Source organism: Panthera leo, chromosome E3 (genome assembly GCF_018350215.1).
Source record: "Panthera leo isolate Ple1 chromosome E3, P.leo_Ple1_pat1.1, whole genome shotgun sequence".
NCBI classification, from domain to species: Eukaryota; Metazoa; Chordata; class Mammalia; order Carnivora; family Felidae; genus Panthera; species Panthera leo.
In genome coordinates, this window is record NC_056694.1 from 18,157,181 (window position 1) to 18,181,807 (window position 24,627).

Here is a 24,627-nt window from a genome sequence, read left to right on the forward strand (position 1 = left end):
GGGGGTTGGGGAGGAGGAAGAGGAGAGTGTTGAAGGAGAAAAAAGAGGTAGAAGGAGAGAGAGATAGAAGGGAAGAAAGAGAAAGGAGGGTTGGAGGTATTTGAAGGAGGTGAGAAAGAGGAAGCTAGAAGGTGAAGAGAAGACCTCAGAAGGAGATAGAACCAAGAGTGGGAAATGTGGAGGGGAAACAGCCCAGGGGGTAACCCTGGAGCAGCCACAGAGGGAACCGGTGGAGAACTGGGGGGACAGGGGAACTGGGGTCTGGAAGATGCCCCAGGCCTCCTGGCCAGGGCCTCCCTGCCCATCGTGCCTGCGTGGCCATCGCCCCTGGCCTCCTCAGCCCTTACCCTGCTCCTTGGAGCCCTCACTTCCCTTTTCCTCTGGTACTGTTACCGTCTGGGCTCCCAAGACATGCAGGCCCTGGAGGCTGGGGGTCGGGCTGGGGGTGTCAGTGGAGGGCCTAGGGGATGCTCTGAGACTGGCAGGCCAAGCCCTGGGAGCTCTGGGGAGCCTGGGGAAGGACTCAGGACAGAAGGCCTAGTGAGCCGTCGCCTGCGGGCCTATGCCAGGCGCTACTCCTGGGCGGGCATGGGTAGGGTGAGGAGGGCAGCTCAAGGTGGTCCAGGCCCTGGGGGAGGGCCAGGGGTCCTGGGCATTCAGCGCCCAGGCCTGCTTTTCCTGCCAGACCTGCCCTCAGTCCCCTTCGTGCCACGGGATGCCCAGCGGCATGATGTGGAGCTCCTGGAGAGCAGCTTCCCTGCCATTTTGCGGGACTTTGGGGCTGTGAGCTGGGACTTCTCAGGGACAACTCCTCTGCCTCGGGGCTGGTCCCCACCCCTGGCCCCTGGGTGCTACCAGCTCCTGCTGTACCAAGCAGGCCGGTGCCAACCCAGCAACTGCCGCCGGTGCCCGGGGGCCTATCGGGCACTGAGGGGCCTGCGGAGCTTTATGAGTGCCAACACCTTCGGCAATGCTGGCTTTTCTGTCCTCCTGCCTGGGGCCCGGCTTGAGGGTCGCTGTGGGCCCACCAATGCCCGGGTCAGATGCCATCTGGGTAAGTAGATGCTGCCTACAGACAACCTGTTTGCCTTCACGATTCCTCCTCCAGACTCTTCTCTGCCACCAGAGCTTTCTACACTATGGTTCTGATCATGCCTCTCTTCTCAGAAATCTTCCATGACTCCCTGTTGCCCACAGCAGCATTTCCTGAGCTTCAGTTACCTGCGAACCATCTTCATAAGCTTTGCCATGGTCATTTTCCACCTGTACTGTTTTTCTCGATACCGATTCTCCCTACATTTTGTCTCGCTTATTTAAAAGGAATCTTTAGAGAACAATGATAATCAGTATTACTTGCTCCAAATAGAAAGGACTCATAAAAACAAATTTAAACTTAAAGAAAGAAGCAAGCTTTAAAAATCCCAGCTAAATACTCTAGTCTCTCTGAGGCTGAAGCCTCCACTCTGTTCCTTTAGAAGGGAGCAGTGTTGGTGGGGTGTTAAAGTTATGGTAGCACCAAACTGAGAGTCTCTTCTTCATGTTTTAAAAGCTGAAAGAAAATGGAAAAGGAAACATTTTTTTGTTATTTAATGTGCTGTTACTTAAAACCTTGTTTTGCCTAAAAGCATTTTGTGTGCCACCAGTTTGACGTGTCCTTCACTTCGAAGCACACCGGTCTCAGGATCAAGTCCAGATTCCTTCTCTCCTCATCTCCCACCTGTTCCCTTCCTCCCCTTCCCTCCCACCATGTGTTAAATCATGAGAGCTTTCTGGCTGATCCTGGCAGATGCCACACTCACGCTATCCTCAGTCTAGAATGTCTTTCTGCCTTATCACCTCCTGGAAAAATCCTACTCAGCCTTCAGGACTCCACTTTCAAGTGCCGCACCGCCTCTGGGAGGTCTAACTATTCCCCATCATTGGAGTTGGTGCCCACTTTTCTCACAGCACTCTACTGTGTTGTGGTCCTGGGGCCAAAGTGGATCCATCAGTATTATACTAATGAGGGCCAAGCACACATTATGTAGCTTCTTGAGTTAAATTGGCAGAAGCCCAAGAAAAGATGTCACTTCCTCCAGGGAGCCTTCCCTTTTCTCTGAAACAAATATTGTGCTTTGCACTGCCTTTCCTGTATCTCCCAGCACTTCAGCTGCTACTATATCGTAATTACATTTGGGTCACCTTCCAGACAGCAAAGAGGGACACTACATGGGGTGCTTAAGACTTGCAATTCTGCATTTTGACTAAATGGGGTGGGCCCATTTGACGGAAGCAGGGGTGTTGGATGCCCGGGTCTCTTTCCACAGGCCTGAAGATTCCTCCTGGCTGTGAGCTGGTGGTCGGGGGCGAGCCCCAGTGCTGGGCTGAAGGACACTGTCTACTGGTGGACGACTCGTTCCTGCACACAGTGGCTCATAATGGTAATGGGCTCCCGTTCTGCTAGGAGGGATGAGAGACTGAGTGAAAGGGAATAGAGACTGCAGAATCAAGCCCAACCGGCTTCCTGTCCTAGCACCATCATTTTCCAGCTGCATGACCTTGAACGAGTCCTATAACTTCCCCAAACACCTGTGAAATGGGGCGATCACCTTCTTTATTGGGTGACTGCAAGGATTAAATAAGTTAATGTAGGTGCATAGCCAAGTGGTTAACAGCACAAGAGTCTGGGCCTGAACCACCTGGGTTCCAGTCCTACTTCTGGCACTTACTAGCTGTGTGATCTTGGGCAGGTTACTTAATCTCTGTGCCTCAGTTACTTTGTATAAAACGGGAATAATTGTGGTACTGACCCTCAAGTTTGTTCTGATGATGAAGAGTGAACACATACAAGGGGTTAGAACAATGCCTGGCACTTATTTACAAAGTGTTTGCTGTTAGGAGCACCTGGCGAGTGCTCTGGCATATAAATAATTAATGTCAGCTGCTCTCTTGTCTCCATCCCCATGTGCCCTAGGCTCCCCAGAAGATGGGCCTCGAGTGGTCTTCATCGTGGACCTTTGGCACCCCAACGTGGCTGGGGCTGAGCGCCAGGCCCTTGACTTTGTCTTCGCACCAGACCCTTGAAGGAAGGGGCTCCCTTCAGACATCTGGGCTGGAGAGATGCTGCACTCAGGGATGGCTTGAGTGGTAGCCAGGACTGCCTCTCCACTGCAGGGGGTGGGGTGGGGCTGCGGGTGGGAACGGACCAGCCAACACTGAAATACAGATTTTAAATCCTCTCCTAACTCCTGACTACCTTTTTCTAGCTACCAGCCCAGTTCAAGGCTTTGGGCAGGAGCTCCTGGCCTGTCCCATCCAACTAGCCAAGTACCTCCTTAACACAAGCCATCTCCCCGATCCTCTCCCTCAGAGCCAGCACCAGACCCTCAACTCAACTTTATTCCAATAATTTAATAGAAAATTAAAATAAATAATATGAAATAGATTGAGAAGATGGCTGAGCTGGTGCAAGCCCAGGCCAGCCTAGTACAAAGTTAAGGAGGTGGGGGGGGCTGGTGGGGGAAGGACAAGGGAGGGAAACTACCCTGTACGGTGGTGGGGAGGTGGTTCAGAACATGGTGGATGTCAGTAAGGGCTGGCTTGACACTTTGGCGTGTACAATGTGCTGAAAAAGCGGGGGGGGACGGGGTGGGGAGAGAGAGAGAGAGAAGGGGAGAAAGGGAGCTCTAAATCACTCTAAACCAGCTGGTGAGGGAAGAGCAGGACAAGAATGGGATAAGGGAACAAATGCAGGCCTCCTGAAGGGCTCTGACCTAGGGAGGGGGCTGGAATGTACCGTGCTGTTAGCAGTGAGGTGGGAATGAATGGAAAAGGGCCACAGTGAACTGTACCATGCAATGAAGGGACAGAAGATGGGCCCACGACTTGGCCAGCAAAGCCGGGCAAAGGTATGGGAAAAGGAGGGAAAGAGAGAGGAACTGGGTTCCAGTGGCAGGAGGAAAACAGGGAGAAAGGTCAAAGGTCAGTCCTTGAAGACAATCTGTTGGCCATGAGGACGCTCGTCGTGGGTGATGTGGCGCCGGACATGGATCCTGCGGACACGGTGCTCTCGGTTCTCCTCATCCTCCCCTCGGCCTGCCCCACCACCTCCAGCTGCACCCCCTGTGGCCTCCAGGAGGGCTGGGTCTGGGCCCCGGGGAGTCTCGTAGATCAGGATGTTCAAGGTCTCCTCAAAGATCCGGGCCTCTGGGAACTCCACCTGCAAAAGGCCAGCAACCCCCAGCTGCAACCCTCTGATCCAGATACACAGACGTGCCCCTCCCCCAGCTGGCCCTGCACTGGCACACCCCTGAGCCTTTGCCATCACAGGTTCTTTGGCCTGGACTATCTTCTTTGCAAATTTTTTACTCAGCAAAGTCTTACTTATCCTTCAAGGTCCAGCTCTAAAGTCAGGCAGAGTTAATTTGTTTTCTCTCCTTTGCTGCCAAGTCTTCTTGGTATGTTCTTTCATTTGACAAATTTTTACTGAGTGACTGCACTGTACCAGACATTGTTCTAGACATTGAGAAGATAGCAGTGAACTAAACAAAGTTTCTATCTGCAGGAAGTTTACATTCTAGGGGGAGGACACAGACATACAAGTAATAAAAAGGGGGCGGGATTGTCATGGCCAGGAATGTTACAATTTTAGAGAGGGAGTTCAGAGAAAGTCTGGTGGAAAAGGTGACATTGAACCAAGAGACAAAGGAGGAGGGAAGGAGCCGGGTGGATAAGCAGAGAAAGAGCAGTCTGGGGAACAGGCAACATCAAGTGCAAGAGCTCTGGGGCAGGAGTGCACTTAGTATAGTAAGGAGGGAGGCAGTGGAGAGAGTGGAAAGGAGTGAAGTGAGGAGGTGATGGAGGGTCTCTTTGTGTGGCCTGGAGGGATATAACTAACTCTTAACAAGCTGCATTCTCATTACTGGTTTATCTTGTTTTCCCAATTACAGTGGAAACTTCTTGGAAGGTGGGTTGGTCACTCATTCATTCATGCATGCATTCAATGAATGTTTCCTAGCTTTCGCTGTGTGGCAAGTGTCTGTCTAGTACTAGAGAGATAGGAAGAAAAGGTAGATCCCCTACGCTCAAGAAGCTAACCCCTTGCTGCTGGTGTGACAGCCCCCTATCTCCGCCTCTGCCTGCTGCAGACTAAGAAGGAAGTATGATCAACTCTGGGGGTGTGGGGTTGAAAGTTCATGAGCGAAGGTGTCCCAAAGAAAGCTGTGCTTGACTTGCGTCTTAAAGATTAAGCACAAGTTCATTAGGCAGACGGGGCTGAGGAAACAGTCTAAGAAGAGGGACAGTGTGTGCAAAGGTGGGGAGGTATGAGATAGCACTGGGTGCTCAGAGGGTGTATCTGAGGCTCTTCCCTCATATCAAGGGCAGAAGGAAGTAGATGCCATGACAGAGCGCTGGTACTTAACCAGACATTTCATTCACCTTGATTTGAAGCCTGGTGCAAAGCTTAGTGCAGAGTAGGTGCTCAGGAAGTTATCTGCTGATGACTGTCATGTTAATGACTCAGGAATTATACACTCACTTGTTCTAAGAGACCTGTGTGTTCTAAGGTCCTGAGGTTTTAAAAGCCTATTTTGAGTCATGGACCCTTCTGAGATTCTAACAACTATGGTCTTTCTAAATGGAAAGATGCATACACACTCCCAAACTTGCAAACCACTTCCAGATCGCCTGGAGACCCAATGGCCTAGGTAAAGAATCCCACTGTAATCCAACACCTTCATTTCATGGCAGAGAAACAGGCCCACAGAAGTAAGGTGACATGCCCAAGGTTACAAAAGACCCTGGAACTCGGAACTGCAGCCCTAGCTCCCAGTAACGGACTCTCCGCTGCCTGGTCTGCTGAGCTGCCTTTGTCCAGTCCAGGGTCCTGGTGCTGCCCACCACCACAGCCCTCCCTGATCAGACTCTGAACCCCTTCTGACCTTGGTCTGCTTCTTTTCCGTGGCATAGACAATGGAGGTGCAGCACACCTCGGCGATTTTGCGGCCCTGCCCGTAGAAGGACCAGCAGCAGATCTCGTCCCCCAGTACATCCTTGAGGAAAAGCAGCCGCCCATGGAAGCGCAGGGCCAGTTTGTCAAACAGCTCGATGTTCTTAAGTAGGTTGTCATCTGAAGTGCTGAGGACCAGGGGCCAGGAGGCCTCAGTACACTGGCTTCCTGCCCGCTGTTCCCCTAGCCTAGGGGCCCCCCTACCCAGCACTCTGGTCCTGCCCAGGGGTTTGGTGCCCAGCAGGGAGCTTCCTCCACCCCTGGGGCCAGGCTAAGCGGGCCTCAGGGAGGACCAGCATCTGCGGAGCAAATCCCAGCACAGCGGAGTGGCTCCCAGTGCAGGCTCTGGGGCTGGGCTGCTTCACCTAACGTCCTAGACCAGCTGCTTTTTAACTGAGTGACACCAGGAAAGTTACTTCACCTCTTGGTGCCTCAGTTCCCTCATCTGTAAAATGGAGATCACAATAGTACCGACCTCAAACGACTGTGAGGATGATGGGAGTTAATACGTGTGAAGCACTGACAGCAATGCCTGTTACGGAAAAGCACTTAGTAAATGCCAGCCATTATCATCTAATCCTCACCTCAAGCCTGTTTACTGGTGATCACATTGAAGCTCAGGAATGAAAATGACCTGCCCAAAGTGCCCAGTGGGTAAGTGGCAGAGCTGGAACCCTGGTCTAGGCAGGCCTTCTCTTTGTCCCTCTGTCCCTCCCCCTGGGCCCAGACCTGGGCTGTGCTTGAGCTCAGGACTCCACCCGCTGCACCTCCCGCCCCGTGGTGGTCACCTGGTGTAGGAGTACTTGTTGTTACTGCGGTTGTGCAGGAGCTTCACCACGGGCTGTGGGCGGAGAGAGCATGGAGAAGGGTGGGGGTCAGGCTGCAAGGAGAGGCCCCCGGCCTCCACCCTACAGGGCTCAGGGGCCTCACCTTGGAGGTGCTGGCCAGGAGCTGCTGCTCCTCCCGGGGAGATGTCACCGTGGGGATGAGGCACAGCGGGGACAGGTTCTCCCTTTTTTGCTGGAGAAGAAGCGGAAGGTGGTTAACAGCACAACCAAAGGTCACTCACTCCCCCACTGAAAAGCTGTCAAAAGTTGTTGTTGCCTTTGGGAAAAAAATTCAGACTCCTTAGTGGTCCACAAGGCTCTGCAGGATTCAACCTCTCGGATCTCATCTCTACCACTCTCCCCTACTTGCTGGGCTTCAGCCCCACCCATAGCCTGTTCCTTGTGCCCACCCAGGCCTTTGCTGTTCCCACTGCCTGGAATGGTCTACACTGTTGTATGTATGGCTGGCCCCTTCATACCATTAAGATAACTCAAACAGTACCCCCCAGAGGGTGTTGGTCCAATTCCTGAAGCTCCCTGACCACTACTAGAGTAAAGTAGGCTCCTCTACTTCCTTTTCACATTAACAGCTCATTCTTCATGGCTCTTAGTTCTTCACATTTTCTCACTTTGGGGTATGTTTGCTTATGATCTGGTCTCTTCTCACCTAGGGAATTCCTAGTATACAGTGGATGCTCAGTGTCTGTTCAGTAAATGAACTTGGTTGGGTGGGATGAGGTCTGAGGCAAAACCAGATACATGGGCTTCTTTCCTCTTTCCTGTCTTTAAGAATCTTTATGCCAAAACCCCTCTCACCTCTCTCAACCAGAAGATCTCTTAACTAGAAATTCCAGAAGATTTTTAAAAATTAGGGCACCTGGGTGGCTCAGTCAGTGAAGCGTCTGACTCTTGGTTTTGGCTCAGGTCATGATCTCACCCGGTTCATGTGTTTGATCCCCACATCGGGCTCCGTGCTGAAAGCACAGAGCCTGCTTGGAATTTCTCTCCCCTCTCCTCTCTCTCAAAACAAACGAACAAACAAACAAACATTAAAAGAAAAAAAACTCATATGACTTTTTCTAAAATTAATATGGAAAAATAAAAGTCTATTACTTAGGTCAATTTTTAAAAAGAACCAAGAGAAAAGACTGAATCTATCATATATTAATGTATCCTACAAAGCCATACTAAAGAAAACAGTGTGGTTTTGGTTTGGGGGAACAAACAAGAAACCAATGGAACACAACAGAGAGTTTGGAAACAGGCTGGTATATATATGAAAACATATTTATAAAGAGGACACCACATATCGGTGGGGGCAAGTATGAAGTATGTATTGGTTACTGCTGTGTAATGAACTATCTCCAAACCTGGCAGCTTAAATCAACAATAAATATTTATTATCCTAGTCTCTGTGGGTCAAGGATTCAGGAGTGGCTCAGATGGGTCGTTTTGGCATAGGGGTCTCCCTTGAGGTTGTAGTCATGTCACCCAGTGCTGCAGGAATCTGAAGACATGCCTGATTTGGACGGTTTGTGTCTGAGAAAGCTTATTCATATGGCTGGCAAATTCATGCTGGCTGTCGGCAGGAAACATCTCATCCCTGTCATCTGGACCTCTCCATAGGGTTGCTTGCGTGTCCTCACAAAATGGCAGCTGGCTTCTCCAGAGCAGATGATCCGAGAGACCAAGGTGATGGGCTCAATGTCTTTCATGACCTAGTTTTGTCAGCTCTGTTCAGTGTGGAAGGAAACTACATGAAAGAATGAATACTAGGGAATAAGAATCACCGGGGACTGCCTTGGAGGCTAACTAACTCTACAGGCCACCTTCTGGCTCCTTTGATTCAACTCCTTCCCATTGAAAAACACACTTCCTCCCTCCCAAGATCCTCCAAAGTCTCATCCCATTTCAGCGTCACTTGAAGTACAGAATCTTATCTAAGTCAGTGTAGGTTGGGATGAGGCTCCTTAGGTGTAGTTCCTTAAGTATAGCTCCATAAACATTTCCACTCTATCTGAAGACCTGTGAACTAAAGAGACCACTCATCTCTCCCATATACCTACTATGCAGTGGTGGAACAGGCATTAGCACAATCACCGGGGCACTCTTGTTCAAACGGTTGGGGAGGAGGTAGGTGGCACACAGAAGTCACTGTTTCGTATCAATTCTGTAATCCAGTTGGATGAATACTGGGAGCTCTCTGATGCCTACTCTTATTCAGAAATGATTCTCTATGGCTCTTGGCTCTGCCCTGAGTCATCCTCCCTTTTCCATGAAAGATAATCCATGCTTGCAGCTCCATGGTTTCCTGCCAGTAGAACTCTGGGGGTCCAAAGGTCTTGCACGGTCTGTCACTTTTGGTCCAAGCTGGCAGTGTTTCTGCCAATATAATTCTCTTAAAAACTTAATGGGTGTCTTGTGAGTCTTGGGGTTCAGTTCATTAGACGAATGCCACACCCACAAATCTTCGTGAGATAAGCTGTCCTCTACTTTGGGCTTGTGCTGAGACTGCTGAGGGGTAACACCCTTAAGTTTCTTAGAAGCACTATTATTTGATTCAAAGGTTCTCTGAGGCATCTTGGATATTTCTGAAGTCTTAACAAAGGATTTTACAATCATATCCTCAGTTTCATCTTTAGATCATGTTTTACTGAGAATGCCCTATATTTGATCTTTTCCTGGAAGCCATTTGTTAATTTTAACATCATGCGTTACCTGGAAAGGCTGGGGACTTTCAAACCCAGTAATACCTGGCTCCTTTGTGTTCAATTGTTTTTCCTCTTGCTTACCCTCTCCTCTTCTATTTTACTATCAGCAACAATAAACCCAGTGGCACCTTCAACATTCTTTCTGGAAATCTCTTTAGCTACACCACCCAGATCATTAGGTACATTTTCCACTTTCTACATTACTGTAGGAGACAGTGTTGTTAAACTTCTGCCACTACATAACAAGGATCCCCTTTACACCAGTTTCCAGTAACATTTTCATCCCAGCAGCCTACTCCAAGGTCATCAGACTTCTGTGAACAGACCCTCTCAAGCTCTTTAGGCTTTTATTAATATTCTCCTCAAAGCCATGCCAGCTTGTGCCCACTTCCCAGTTCTAAAGCCACTCCTACACTTTAGAGTTTTGTTACCACAGAACCCCACTCCAGATACCCAATCTGTTCTCTACTGCTGGGTAACAAATTACTACAAATTTAGCAGCTTACAACAATAAACATTTATTATGACACAGTTTCGGTGGATTGGGAACTTGAGATCACCTTAGTTGGGTGGTCCTGGCCCAGGGTCTCTCATGAAGTTGGAGTCCAGACATTGGCCAGGGCTGTAGCTTTCCGAAGACTTGACTGGGCCTAGAGAATCTGCTTGAGATAGTTCACCCATATGGCTGGGAGTCTGTGCTGGCTATTGGCAGGGGGCTTCAGTTCCTCACCAAGTGAACCTCCCTTGTCCTCGTGTGGCAGCTGGCTTCCCCCAGAGTGAGTGACCCGAGATAGGCAGAAATGGCAATGTCTTTTATGACTTGGCTTTAGAAGTCATACACCATCACTTCTGCAATATCCTACTGATTACATAGGTCAGCCCTATTCAGCGTGGAAGGGAACTAAACAAGAGCATGAATAAGGAGGAAGTAAGAATTGCGGGTGGGCATCTTAGACACTGGCTACCACAGAATATTTAGTAGGTGGCACTGGGAAAACTAGTTCACTCTATGGAGGACAAAAAATAGTTAAATCCCTTCATAATTTACATTTATAACAGTGAATTCCATTTAGACCCATATATGAAAGATAAAACCATAAAGCTAATAAAAGATGTAGAATGGAAAAAACAAACAAAAAACCTTTTTAAGCAAGACCCTGAAAGGATATACCATTAAGGGGGGAAAAAAAGGAGCGGGGAGGAATTTGACATTAAAAATCAAGAATTTCACAGGAAGCCTGGGAGGCTCAGTCAGTAAGCAGCCAACTTTGGCTCAGGTCATGATCTCGTGGTTCATGAGCTCGAGCTCCGCATCAGGCTCTGTGCTGACAGCTCAGAGCCTGGAGCCTGCTTCGGATTCTGTCTCCCTCTCTCTCTGTCCCTCCCCCACTCACACTCTGTTTCTCTCTTTCTCTCTCTCAAAAAAAAAAAAAAAAAAAAAAAACATTAAAAAAAATCAAGAATTTCTCCAGTTAACAACAGAAAACGTGACTTTACAAATAACCCCAGGTCATAATGTTGAAGGAATAATAACAATTATAATTACTCCACAACCCTAATGAAACTACTGATTCACATAAGGATTCTCAACTGGTGTGTGGCTGATAGATAACTGCCATTCACACAGTGCATAAACATTACACAGATTGCTTTACAGCTGGCACGAAGGAAGTGTAACTATAATGGAGGGATCTGACCATTATCATCTGAATCTAGGAGCCAATTCTGAGCATTACCAATGATGGGTCATATTAACAATATTATGGGTCACTTCATATAACACAGTATGAAATACATAAAATTACCTACAATGTATTCTAACCAAAATGTTTAGTGTCAAGTCTTTAAATCTACAGTCTAGTTTATAGAAAACTCAGAATAGGGTAGAGTAACAAACCAAATGACACCACAGGTAAACAACCACACAAATTTGGAAAGTGGGTCACTGTGCAAGACAGCTGGTGGTCTCTTTAACAAGTCAGCATGAACAAAAAAGGGATGGTTTTCGGCTGGAAGAAGACTTAAAGAACAAAATAACCAGATGTAATGCAAAGATCTAGACTGGATCCTGGTTTAGATGAGTCAGCTATAAAAGATGTTTCTGGAACAAATGGAGAAATTTGTATACCCTGGATGTTAGATAAGAAAACATTTTATTGACATGGAAAGATGGCAATTATTAACAAATAAACAAAAAAACCAGACTACAAAACAGCACATACAGCACGACCATAATTTGGCGCGCGCGCACACACACACACACACACACACACACACACACACACACACACACACACAAATAGACCCGGAAGGATATTTGGTGCTTTTATTTTTTTTGATTATCTGTGTTTTCTAAATTTCTACAATACATATATATACTGCTTTAAAAATAATAAATGGTTATTTATAATCAAAAAAATCAAGGATTTCTATTCAACAACAGGTGCCACAGACAGGTGACATTTCAAGAGAAAATACTGGCCACAATTAAAACTGACTAGAAATTATCTGAAACAGATTTTCTCAACTAGGATTCCTCACCCAAATCGCAAACCCAGCAAATAAATAATGTGAGTAACTATTTTCTCAATTCTTCCAAGGATGATAAGCAAATAGTACCATTCTAGCTGCACAGGAGGAGAATAAACTTATTATGTACAATATATGCCTTAGGGCTTAATTCTCCCCAGGAACTAAACTAAAATATGCAAGGCTCTTCTGCAAAGCAACAAGAAAAAGATAGGAAACTCAGTAGAAAATTTGGTAAAGAATATGAATAGGCAATTCACAGAATGGGAAACCAAAAAAGTGAGTTAAGCATATGAAAAGATGCTCAATTCATTAGTAATCAGAGGCATGCAAATTAAAATGAGATCACTCCATACGAATCAGATTTGCAAAATTAGAACACTGGATAATGCTGTGTGTGGTTGAGAATATGCAGAAACGAGATCCCTTAAGCATTGCTGATCAAGAGTATAAAGTGCTACAGTCAATGGGGAGAGTAATCTGATGATACTTGCTGAAATTTATTTGTATGTGTTCTGTGACCCAGCAATTCCACTCCCAAACATGAGAAACCCTGGCCCAGGATCCACACTCACAGTGGCAGGTGGCACTGTTTGTAGGGGAAGGAAGAAGTAGGAGGCAATCTAGGTCTCCAACCTCAGGGGAATGTATAAATAAAATATGGTGAATACAAGCCATAGATTCTTGTGCAGCAGTCAGAAGTAAAGAACTAAATGTACATAGAGCAACATGAATAGATCTTGAAAAAAGTGTTCAAACAGAAAACACAATCGACAGCTCAATGCCATTTATGGATATTTAAAACATGTACATATATAAAACAATGCTTTTAGCTTTTCAAGGGTACAAACATAATCCAAGTATATGTATCAAAACATTAGAATTGGAGGGCTATCTATGGGTCAAAGGGAAATGGGCAAGGGACTGGGAATGACAGGGAAAAAGTAAAAAGAGAAAAGATTTGTATACACCAATAATGATTAAGTACCACGCACTGAGGAGTATGATGAACTCAATTCTCTAAACCCAAATCTTAACAAAAACAAAACCTCCAGGCAAACAAGAAAACTCTGAGTGGGGTGAGGATGGGAATGGTGTCAGGGAAACCTGGAAAGGAGGCAGCTGGAGTACAGAGGAAAAAGCACTGTACCTGGGAATCTGAGCTCTGCAGCTTACTGGCTCTTTGACCTCGAAGGCATCCCCAACTTCCCTCCTTTATGTGGAACAGGAGGTACAAGATGTACACACAAATAGATAGCAGAATTGCTCCTGACACACAGTGGGTGTGAGGTAACACTGGATAAATGTAGAACTACAGAGCAGGAACCCACTTTCAAGATCATTTAGTGCAATGGTTTTCAAACTGCAAGTGGTTACTCATTAGTGGGTCATGAATAAGTTTAATGGGTCCCAAAAAGCATTAAAAAGAGAACAGAATATATCAGTGTGTATTTCACTAAAAGTATCATTTCATATAACTTATTTAAGTTATATATATGTGAGTATAAAATGCATTTTTTCTTCTATGGGATGCAGTTTGAACATGGATATTGCCCAAAGGAACTCTATATTTTTGGATTTCCAGAACCAGTGAGTATTCACCAAGACAACAGAAAGTTGTTAATAGTTGCCACTTTTTAACACATAAAGGGCATTAAGAAAAAACCTCATTATCTCCTATTAATATTGTATCATAAAAGAAAGGACATGTTTAACATTGTAAAAGTAGAACAGAATAAAAGGCTTATGTAAAACTCACTACACTGTACATATTTTTCTTGTTTCCCTATCTTTTGGAACATGAGGACAGAATGCCAGAGGTAGGAACTGATTCAATCAAGGTCATTCAGTGAGCTGTGGGAGAGGTGACACTTAACCCACAGGTCCTGGCTATGCCTTCTATCTCCTCGGAATCCTAAGAGATCCATAGAAGAGAAGCCCAGCAGTTGGGGCTCTGGAACCCCCAACCTGTTGTATTGGGAGCAGTTCTGCTTCTAGGATTTCAACGCTATAAAAAAAAAAAAAAGTTAAGAAAAGGAAAAAAAACCAAACCTGGTTGGAGGTGGAATGCTGCCTCCCAGGACAGAACCAAATCACACAGGTCACTATATTCTAGTTTAAATTAGTTTTTTGTTTTTGTTTTTTCCTAGTGGCACATGGAGTTATTTAAGATTTCTGAGCAAGGAGGAGAAGAGATTGGGATTGTGTTTAAGGACCATCATTCAGGTGGTAGTGTGAGAGCTCCATTAGCCGGGTAGGAACAGCAAGAAGAGAGCAGTTATTTAACAACTACATTAGTCCTGGCATGAGGTGGTGAAAGAGGTCCTTCTTGAGGCAGCAGGGATACAGTGGAAAGCACCCCCAAATTTTCTGTGGTCATGACCAGTCACGGCCAGCATCTCTGGACAGTACCCCATATGCCTCTTCTCTCTCTCTCTTTTTTTTAATGTCCTAGTATCTAACTGCTTGGGCAGCTCTCCCAGGGACATGGGCATAGGGTGGGACCCAGAGACCCTCACCTGCAGTGCTAGCTGGCAGTCCTCAATCAGGCCCTGTACCAGGTAGTAGCGCGCTTCGCCTAGTAGCTCCCCCAGCTCTCTGGTACTCTCAGGCAGTGGCACGGACCCATCCCGCAGGTAGTTGAGGATTGTACCAAAGTGACGGCCGCTCCGGTCAATCAGCACCCAACCTGGTGGGGTGGAGAGAGGCAGGAGGAAGGCTGGCTTTGCAGGTGGCTCCGGAGCTGCTAAACTTTTATGAAAAACAGATTTTCCCTCTTCGAGTCTGAATACTGATCTCAGACCGCTGCCATCCCCAAGAACATCCCTTTTAAAAATCTCCAGGGAGTTCTCCCATAGGCCCCTTTTTAACAACATATTGCAGACACAGAGAATTAACTCCCTTCCAAGTCTGTCCCATTTTGAAAAACCTCTCACCGTGAGAAAGTTATTACAGATTACCGTATCAACAAACTCTAACCTTTGGTGTTAATTCTGACCATCCTACTTAATTAAAATGTCTACCCCATCCTCCAGTTCACTACCATTTTAACGTTTATATTATTCATAGAACTTATTACTATCTGCAATTACATGTATTTTTTGCATATGTACTTGCTCATTATTTTCCTCCTGCTCCCACAAAAAAGTAAAGTCCACAAGACTAATCTTGTTTGATTCATTTACCAAAGTATCTCGGGCACTAACTGGCGCTTTACAAATAATTGCTGAATAAATACATTCTTCAATTTCAGATATTTGAAGACTGAACTCCACCTCTGAAATTTTAATTCTCCTGCTCTTACAATCCTCGTTATATCCCTCTAAATCCCCCCCCCGGCCCCTCACAAAAACTTTAAGGTTCCACCGGGGCATGTGTGTCCAACCCTGAAGGCAACACTCCAAGAACGTAAGGTTCACTTGCCAAAGAGAACTGTCCACCCTCCATTCTGGTGTCTCTAGCAAACCCAAAGCAGCCCTTTTCTACAATCTGCATTTACAGATGAATCCCTAGAGTGTACAGGGACCTATGTTATAAGAACACGCTAACAGACAACTCCTCCCGGCTGGTGGTTAGCAGTGCTGAGGTAGAGAGGCAAACATAAGGCTAAGCAGTTAGAAGGAACCTGAAGGTTGCCTGGAAGGGCGCTGCTGGCAGAAGGGCTGGTTCCCAAGTCGTTTGGGCAGAGGAGTAAAGGGTGGGAGAATTGGAGGGAAGTGATAATAAAAATTCTGAAGTGACATGTTGAATCACAACCGTAGCACCTGTTGCGGGGGGGGGGGGGGAAGTGATGTTCCATAAACATTGGTTATTTGCAGGGGGTGAAGGACTGAGGGAGATTATGGATGAGAAAGGGGAGATAAGACGGGATGTGGGGCTGGAGGGAGGTGAAAAGAGTTGAGTGGACGATAGAGACGAGAGAGGGGGTAGGAGGAGACTGGGCGAAGGCAGACGGGGATCTGGAAGACCACACAGGTGAGGGCGGCGCGGCGTACCTCCCGCATCGGTGAGCACCTCTGCGCGGCCGCTGAACATGGCCTTGAGCATGGTGTCCTGTCCCGTGAGGGTGCGCAGCGTGGTGTAGTGCAGCGAGCCGCCCACGTTCAGCTTCACGTACTTGCTGTTCGGGGTCAGCGGTTTCAGACCGTAGGCGGCGGAGCCAGGCTCAAGACCCGAGGGCTTAGGCGCTTCCAGGGACGGGGCCTCGGCCGCCGCCGGGCCCGAGGCCTCGGCCGACATGCCGGGGAGTGGCGGCGGACGGCTATCCTAGGCTCTCTCCGCACCCTCCGGCGGCTCCCAAGTACCCGGAGACCCAAGCCCTCGGGTCACACCACCCGGCCCGCGCGACCTCACGCCGCCGCTATTCGGCGGCACTGGCCCTCAGCTCCATCGCGCCGATACCGCCCGGAAGCCGGGGCCGAGCAACTGCGCAGGCGCCTCAAGGTCCCGCCCCCGACCTCGCGGGCCGGCGGAGCATGCGTGCTGGCCTTGGGCCGGGTTGGGAGACAGCGCTCCGCCAATGGCGAGGCGGGGCCTTGTGCAAGGCGGGCGCCCCTCCGCGAGCCCGGGACCCTGAGTGTAGGAGGCCCCCCCCACTCCCCCCCCCCTCCGGTCGCGAGTCTGCTGTGGAAAACGAGGTCTCCTCCGCGTCGTTGGGTCTCTGCCCTCAGAGCGCTTCGTGGGCGTGAAGGGCAAGGTTTCCCGCCTCCCATCGCCGCGTTTTTGACAAACCGAGAAGAGCTGCGAACAAAGCACCAAGGGAGATTCTTACAAGAGACTGCTGTGAGGTGGCCTTCTAGGGGAGGTGACAGGAGTGCTAGGGCACGCTGGGTGTGAGTAGGTAAGGTCTAGAGGGAGTGCGTCCCTGAGGAGGTGATGCGGGGCCGAAGCAGAGAAGAGGCGGCCACGTGGAGGTGTGAGGGACAAGAGCTCCGGGCTGTGGGAAGGGCACAAACACAGACTCCAGGCCAGAACGCGCTTGGTGGTTTTGAGGAGCAGAATGAATGTCAAGGGTGGCTGCTGCAGCCAGCCAAGGGTCTCAGAATCCCGGCTGATGTCACGAGACAGCCAATCCTGAAAGAAAGAAGGAATAAGATCGGAACACCTTGTTGACAAGAGCGTGTGTTTTATCTGACTAAATCTACTTTCCTTCTAGAAGCTGCTACTTCAGAGATTTAATAATGGGCCTTTAATGTCTAGCAGGGAAAAACGGAGTTGTAGTTCCCACCATGCTCCCAGTTCACGGAGTGATCCTAGGCAAGCCGCCTCTCTCTGGGCTTGGTTCCTTTTTTGCTCAGCGAGGGGTGCAGATTTCAGTGCCCGGGGACGGGAGTGTAAATGAGTGGGGTGGGCCATTGTAAGGCACTGGGGAGTAATGGGGCCTGGGGTGACCTAAAGAGTTCATGTTTTACCAGAAGGGATTGTCGATTGTGATTTTACAAGTGTAGCTGGTGAAAAAGAGAAAAGCAGCCCATCACAGCTGAGAGCTGGTGGGCACTCTCCCTCTAGAAGCCTTGGTATTGCCAGGAGCTGGCCTAGCACTGTCAGCCGGGCTGTGGTGTTGTCCTTTTGAGCATAAACAATTTCACAGAACTCCCAACATCAGACAAAGGCAGTCTCTGATGGATTGAAAGACCGTTTCATAATCATGTCTGAACACAAAAACAAGAACATTGTCCCAACCACAAAAATGACCAAACATAACTCTTTCTCCCCCCCAGTTTGAGTGACTGCCTTTTTATTTTTTTACCAAGTACGGCTTTAATCCTTGATCCGTTCCTCCTAAATTCTAGATAAGAATTATTAAGATAACCAAAAAGAATTACCCCTACCTCCTGACAACTTCCAACCTAGCGCAAATCTCCCGTTTCTCAAACCCTCCTTGAAAATCATCCAACACAAGCCTAAATCCTGTAATAAATAAGTCCTTCCTAACACACGCTTGCTGAGATGTCCATGATGGGGTTCCCCGTGGTGTGCCATTGCCCCTGTTTAACTACAGGTGTGTTCCCGTTGATCTTTGGCTGGAGGGCATTGTCAGAAATGGGGAATCCACAGAGATTCAGCTAAAGCCCTTACCACCGTGGACTGGAACCCTCCACTCTAGTAATAATGTACACATCTGAGATCCCTTGTGTCTCAGAGGTGCCATCCTGTCCATGACCAGGAGCCAAGTTCTCACTATATTGAGCTCTAATATTTTGTTAAGACCCTTATGTGTTAGGATTATTTTGTTTTCCTTGGTATAATGTCCCCGTTGGTTTTTTGGTTATCCAATTCGATTTTTATTTTTCCTTGGTAAAATTGTTTTCGGGCTTTTTATACCTGCTGTTATGGTCTGACCTCCTGTCTAGTGTTTTGAATGCCATTTGTCTATAACAGGAAACGTTTCTAGGGAAAGGACAGGTATACAGTCCTGGATGTCTAAGGGCATCACAAACCTGTTACTGCTCAAACTCTAATGATTGAACGTCACTTGTCCCTTTAAGAAGCTGGAGATGCCAACCACTCAGGGGTCATATAACTAGTTAGCATGCTGGAGTGTCATTTATTACCAGGATAAACCAGACAAATCACTCTATCAACCAATGCCCAATAAGTCTGTACTATAACGAGTCTTAGAGGCTATGAAATTCAAAAGGTATCCTCGGACCAGTGTCTTTTGGGTAAACTTTGCAGCAGATTGCCATTTTAAATTGCTATAAGGTCTTCTTCCTCAGTTTTGTTTGTGTCCCTGCAAACTTCTTTGTTTCATTTCTTCTGACCAGAATCAGGACATTTTCTCTGGTCCCTGTCAATGAAAATTGGCCTTTGGCAAAGTTCTGCAGATGCAAGGTTGCACAGCATCCTTATGGATCCTTGTCTCAACTAAGATTGGGCCAAATACCTGCTTCCTTCTCACAATTATACTAACTTGTACCCTTATCTCTCTGACACAGTCTCACTAGGGACAATTTAGAATTGCAGTGGCCCCTAACAAGATTATTTATTTGAGAGGTACCTTAGAACAAAAAAAAGGAAGAAAGTCTCCTGAGGAGATTATTTGTCTTATTTGTCAAAAGGAGAGATTATCTTATGGGGTGCCTGGCTGGCTCAGTTAGTGGAGTGTGCACCTCTTGACCTCAAGATTGTGAGTTCAAGCTCTGTATTGGATGTGGAGCCTACCTAAGAAAGAGAGAGACAGAGAGAGAGACAGAGAGAGAGAGAGAGAGAGAGGTTATTTTGTTTAACATAGGTGATTATTTCATTTCCATACTTTGGAGATTAATAAATGCTGACTTTTTAATTGTATAGCTGTATTACATTGCCAAGTGCCTCATTTATTTTTTTTTTAAATAGGCTGGAATATCACTGTGTGTGTGTGTGTGTGTGTGTATTATGTCAAAATGCGTTTTGTTTTTTTTTAACATTTAAACTGTTTTCCTTCTCCTTGCAGGAAAAACATGAATTAGCCTTTTAGAGTGATAATTTTATATTTGCCTTAAGTAGCTACCTCTCACCTTTTTTGCTGTCCATTTTCTTCTCTTGGAAAACTTTAGGGAATTATTCTGTTGAATGTGTGCACTCTAGAAATATCTAATCTAGTTAAACAAACATGTCTAAACTAATTGTTAAACTATATATGATTTCTTCAGTGTGCACTGAAAAGTATATTTATGTAATAGGCTTTGTTATTATAGTACAAGATAAGAAAAGGCCTCAGTTCAAAGATAAAGGAAGAGCTTTTGGCATAATCCAATGTCTTTAAATTTAAATTTGCCATGTAAAAATAATACCAGTACGATATTTTGGTTTGTATAAGATCAGTGTCAGTCTTCTTGTGATTTAAACCTTCTTATATTTTATATTGATTTTAAAAGTTAAGTAAATTATCACAGTTTTCAGATACTATTTTCCTTAAAATATTTTTCTTTTAAAAATAGTCACCATGTTGGGGTGCCTGGGTGGTTCAGTCAGTTGAGTGTCTGGCTCTTGATTTTGGCTCAGGTCATGATCCCAGGGTCATGGGATCGAGGTCCACATCAGGCTCTGTGCTCAGCATGCAACCTGCTTAAGATTCTGTCTCTCTGCCTCTGCCCCTCTCCTCCACTCACTCTCTCTCTCTCTCTCTCTCTCTCTCTCCCTCCCTCCCTCCCTCAAATAAAAATAAAATAAAATAGTCACCATGCTGTACATTACATCCCCAGAACTTATCATATAATTGGAAGTTTGTACCTCTTGACCACCTTCATTCATTTCCCTTTCCCCAACCCCTGCCTCTTTCAATCACCAATCTGTTCTCTGTCTCTATTAGTTTTGCTTGTTGTTGTTTAGATTCCACATATAAGTGAGGTATTATGGTGTTTCTCTTTCTTTAATTTATTTCACTTATCATAGTGCCTTCAAGTTCCATCGATGCTGTCACAAATAGCAGAATTTCTTGCCTTTTTATGGCTGAGTAGTATTCCATTGAATATACATATCAATCACATCCTCTTTATCCATTCATCTATCAGTGGACACGTGGGTTGTTTCCATATCTTGGCTATTGTAAATAACCCCTTGGCTTCAATAAACATAGGGATGCATATGTCTTTTTGAATTAGTATTTTCATTTTCTTTGGGTAAATACCCAGTAGTGGAATTACTAGATTATATGGTATTTCTATTTTTAACTTTTTGAGGAGCCTCCACACTGTTTTCCACAGTGGTTGCACCAATTTTCATTCCCAATGACTGTGCACGAGGGTTCCCTCTTTTCCACATCCTTGCCAACCCTTGTTTTTTCTTGTCTTTTTGATATTAGCCATTCTCACTGATGTGGTGTGATATCTCCTTGTGGTTTTGACTTGCGTTTCCCTGATAATTAGTGATGCTGAGAATCTTTTCATGTATCTTTTGGCTATCTGTATGTCTTCTTCGGAAAAATGTCTATTCAGGTCCTCTGCCCATTTTAAAATCAGATTTTTTTTTTTTTTGGTGTTGTATAAGTTCCTTATATATTTCAGGTAAAAATATCATTATTGGAGTTTTTTTTTTAATGTTTATTTATTTTTGAGAGAAAGAGAGAGAGAGCGGGGGAGAGGTAGAAAGAGAGGGAGACACAGAATCCAAAACCGGCTCTAGGCTCTGAGCTGTCAGCAACAGAGCCCAATGTGGGGCTTGAACTTATGAACTGTTGAGATCATGACCTGAACCAAAGTCAAACACTTAACTGACTGAGCCACCCAGAACCCTAATCCCATCATTGGATAGTCATTTACAAATATCTTCTTGCTTTTAGTAGGTTGCCTTTTTGTTTTGTTGATAGCTTCCTTTGCTGTGCTAAAACTTTTTATTTTAGTGTAGTCTCAATAGTTTATTTTTGCTTTTGTTTTCCTTGCTTGAGAAAACATATCTAGAAAAATGTTGTTAAGGCTGGTGTCCAAGAGGTTACTGCTTTTATGTGTTAAGAAGTTTTATTATTTCAGGTTTCACATTCAAGTCTTTTTTTAAAAATTATTTTACGTTTATTTATTTTTGAGAGACAGAGAGAGATAGGGAGAGGGGCAGAAAGAGAAGGAGACACGGAATCCAAAGCAGGCTCCAGGCTCTGAGGTGTCAGCACAGAGCCCGACGCGGGGCTCGAACCCACAAATTGCGAGATCATGACCTGAGCCGAAGTCGGACGCTCAACCGACTGAGCCACCCAGGTGCCCCTCACATTTAAGTCTTTAATCCATTTTGAGTTTATTTTTGTGTTTGGTGTAAGAAAGTTATCCAGTTTTGCATGCATTTGTCCTGTTTTCCCAGGATAAACTGTTGATTGATGAGACTGTCTTTTCCCTATCGTGTATTCTTGCTTCCTTTGTTGTAGATTAATTGACCATGTTAAGTGTGGGTTTATTACGAGGGTCTTTTCTGTTCTGTTGATTTATATGTCTATTTTTTGTGCAAGTACCATACTGTTTTGATTACTATAACTTTGTAGGATAACTTGAAATCAGGAATTGTGACACCTCCCACTTTGTTCTTCAGGATTGCTTTGGCTACTTGGAGTCTGTTGTGACACCATAAAAATTTGGCGATTATTAACTCTTGGTACTTTATTTTTTTTAAGTTTATCTATTTATTTTTTGGGGGGAAGGGCAGAGAGGGAGAGAGAGAGAATGCCAAGAAGGCTTAGTACTGTCAGTACAGAGCCTGACACAGGGCTAAATCTCACGAACCATGAGATCATGACCTGAGCTGAAATCAAGAGTCAGATGCTCAAACCAACTGAGTCACCCAGGCACCAAGTATCTCTTTTCTTTAGATATTTGTTTCCTGTATATTGTTTCCTCTACAACTATTCTTGATTTTTCCTTTCCTAGATTCAGTCCTCAAAATTAGACTAATAACACTATTAGGATATTTTTTATGCCTAAATTAGCTTCGATTTTCTAAAAAAGCCATTAGGTAACACAGAGATCTTCTCCTTTACTTTATAAAATGAAGAACAATAGGAATCATTAGGTTTACCAGGAATTCTCCAAACTCCTCTTCTCCAAATTCTCCTATTAGTTTGAATTCATTAAATAAGAACTCTTTTGTCTTCTATACTCATAATTAAAAAATAATAAACCAAAGAGTTTTCTTCCTAAGTTATTTACACGTGACTAAAGTGTAGGTTAATGTAAATATCTGTCAATGATTATATGCTTTTTAGTAAAAAAAAAAAAAACATAATCATTTTTTTAAGTTTTTATTTATTTAAGGGGAGAGAGAAAGAGAGAGTACAAGTGGGGGATAGGCAGAGAGAGAGAGAGAGGGAGAGGGAGAGAGAATCCCAAGCAGGCTCCACACTACCAGTGCAGAGCCCAATGTGGGACTCGAACTCACAAACTGCGAGATCATGACCTGAGCTGAAGTCGGACTCTTAACCAACTGAGCCACCCAGGAGCCCCAAGCATAATCATTTTTAAACACAAAAATTGGTGTGATAACTACAAAAAGATCAGTTTCCAAGATTTTAGTGTCACAAGCATCTTTCCTTTATCTTCATGAAAAGTCTGAACAAGGGGCTCCTGGGTGGCTCAGTGGGTTAAGCGTCTGACTTCGGCTCAGGTCATGATCTCACAGTTCATGGATTCGAGCCCCGCGTCGGGCTCTGTGATGACAGCTTGGAACCTGGAGCCTGCTTCGGATTCTGTGTCTCCCTCTCTCTCTGCCCCTCCCCTGCTCACGCTGTCTCTCTTTGTCTCTCAAAAATAAATAAATGTAAAAAAAAATGTTTTAATAATAAAAAAAAGTCTGAACAAGCATTAGGAGTACTGGTCAACTTTCAGATGGGGGTCATCAGAGGCCTACTGCTTATTTCAGTTTTTCATTAGATCCAATAGCCACGGCATACCTACCTTGTCTAAGAGCTATAGAAACAACAGCAGAATGCATACAACTTTCCATTGATTTATTTAGTTCTAAGGTCTCTGCTAACTATGGTTCCCCATTCTAAAGACTCTTCTACTGACAGAAAACACTCAACACTTCTCAGCTGGTGGCCTATCTCCGTATGAAATACTATTATTTTCCCTTTACGTGTCATTGTCCGTCACTGCAACCCTGTAAATCAGACACCCTCCTTTTCTTACATGGAGGAGGAGAAGCCCATGGTTGTTTTTCTCTCTTAGGGAACTCACAAATCCTGGAAAGACCTTCTAGAGATTCCCTTGTACCCCTGCTTTAATTGCGTTTGTTGATTAATCTTACTTTAAAAAGATAAATACCAATACCAGACATAATGGAGCTTAATGAGGAAAGACTGAAAGCTTTTCCTCTAAGATCAGAAAAATAATGAGAATGCCTACTATTGCCATTTGTATTTAACATAGTACTGGAAGTCCTAGCCACAGCAGTTAGGCAAGAGAAAAATTAAAGTCATCCAAACTGAATAAAAATGTCATCCAAATTGGAAAGAAGAAGTAAATTTTTCTTTATTTAAGGATGACATGATCTTATACGTAGAAAGCCCTAAAGATTCCACAAATCCCACTAGAGCCAATAAAGGAATTTTAACAAAGTGTGCAATACAAAATTGACACTCAAAAATCAGTTGTTTCTACATACTAACAATGACCAATCTGAGAATGAAATTAAGAAAACAATTCCATTTACAATAGCATCAAAAATAACAAAATACTGGAGCACCTGGGTGGCTCAGTCATTAACCATCTGACTTTGGCTCAGGTCATGATCTCACTGTTCGTGAGTTCGAGCCCTGCATCAGGCTCTGGGATGGCAGCCTGGAGCCTGGAGTCTACTTCTGTCTCTGTCTCTCTACCCCTTCTCTGCTTGCTCTCTCTCTCTCTTTCTCTCTCAAATGTAAAATAAAACATAAAACAAATTTTTAGTAGTGAAATACTGAGGAATAAGCTTAACCAAGTAGACAAAGGGCTTGTACACTGAAAACTATAAAATGTTGCTGAAAGAGCTTATGGAAGAACCAAATAAATAAAAAGAAATCCAAGTTTATGAGTTGGAAGACTTAATATTGTTAAGATGTCGATACCACCCAAATTCATCTACAGATGTGTGCAGTCCCCTATCAAAAGCCCAATAGTGATTTTTGCAGAAA

At 45.3% G+C, this 24,627-nt stretch overlaps 2 protein-coding genes across 3 annotated transcripts; one reads left to right on the forward strand and one right to left on the reverse strand.

Annotated features, from left to right (window-relative positions):
• The first annotated feature begins 75 nt into the window (after nt 1–75).
• Nucleotides 76–3,257, forward strand: ASPHD1 (aspartate beta-hydroxylase domain containing 1). Its single transcript, XM_042921683.1, has 3 exons — nt 76–1,054; nt 2,307–2,420; nt 2,954–3,257. Exons 1-3 carry the CDS (start codon nt 175–177, stop codon nt 3,061–3,063), a joined length of 1,104 nt encoding a protein of 367 aa, XP_042777617.1. The 5' UTR covers nt 76–174; the 3' UTR covers nt 3,064–3,257.
• Nucleotides 3,258–3,370: 113 nt separating this feature from the next.
• On the reverse strand, nt 3,371–16,489 carry KCTD13 (potassium channel tetramerization domain containing 13). Of its 2 annotated transcripts, XM_042921684.1 has the most exons (7): nt 16,052–16,489; nt 14,576–14,745; nt 6,920–7,009; nt 6,778–6,830; nt 6,465–6,521; nt 5,922–6,117; nt 3,371–4,198 (listed from the first exon to the last, which is right to left on the reverse strand). In XM_042921684.1, exons 1-7 carry the CDS (start codon nt 16,293–16,295, stop codon nt 3,962–3,964), a joined length of 1,047 nt encoding a protein of 348 aa, XP_042777618.1. In that variant the 5' UTR covers nt 16,296–16,489; the 3' UTR covers nt 3,371–3,961. The 2 variants fall into 2 exon arrangements, with proteins under 2 accessions (XP_042777618.1, XP_042777619.1); XM_042921685.1 differs by lacking the exon at nt 6,465–6,521 and having other exon boundaries at nt 16,052–16,487.
• Nucleotides 16,490–24,627: the final 8,138 nt, after the last annotated feature.

Bases quoted from the DNA above. Each gene is read 5' to 3' on its own strand.
- ASPHD1 (XM_042921683.1), top strand. From the start codon at position 175: ATGTGGAGGGGAAACAGCCCAGGGGGTAACCCTGGAGCAGCCACAGAG. The intron at 1,055-2,306 runs GTAAGTAGATGC...CTCTTTCCACAG, and splicing joins CCGGGTCAGATGCCATCTGG to GCCTGAAGATTCCTCCTGGC. The intron at 2,421-2,953 runs GTAATGGGCTCC...CATGTGCCCTAG, and splicing joins GCACACAGTGGCTCATAATG to GCTCCCCAGAAGATGGGCCT.
- KCTD13 (XM_042921684.1), bottom strand. From the start codon at position 16,295: ATGTCGGCCGAGGCCTCGGGCCCGGCGGCGGCCGAGGCCCCGTCCCTG. The intron at 7,010-14,575 runs GTGAGGGTCTCT...CTTCTTCTCCAG, and splicing joins ACTGCCAGCTAGCACTGCAG to CAAAAAAGGGAGAACCTGTC. The intron at 6,118-6,464 runs GTCGGTACTATT...CCTGGTCCTCAG, and splicing joins CATCCTCACAGTCGTTTGAG to CACTTCAGATGACAACCTAC.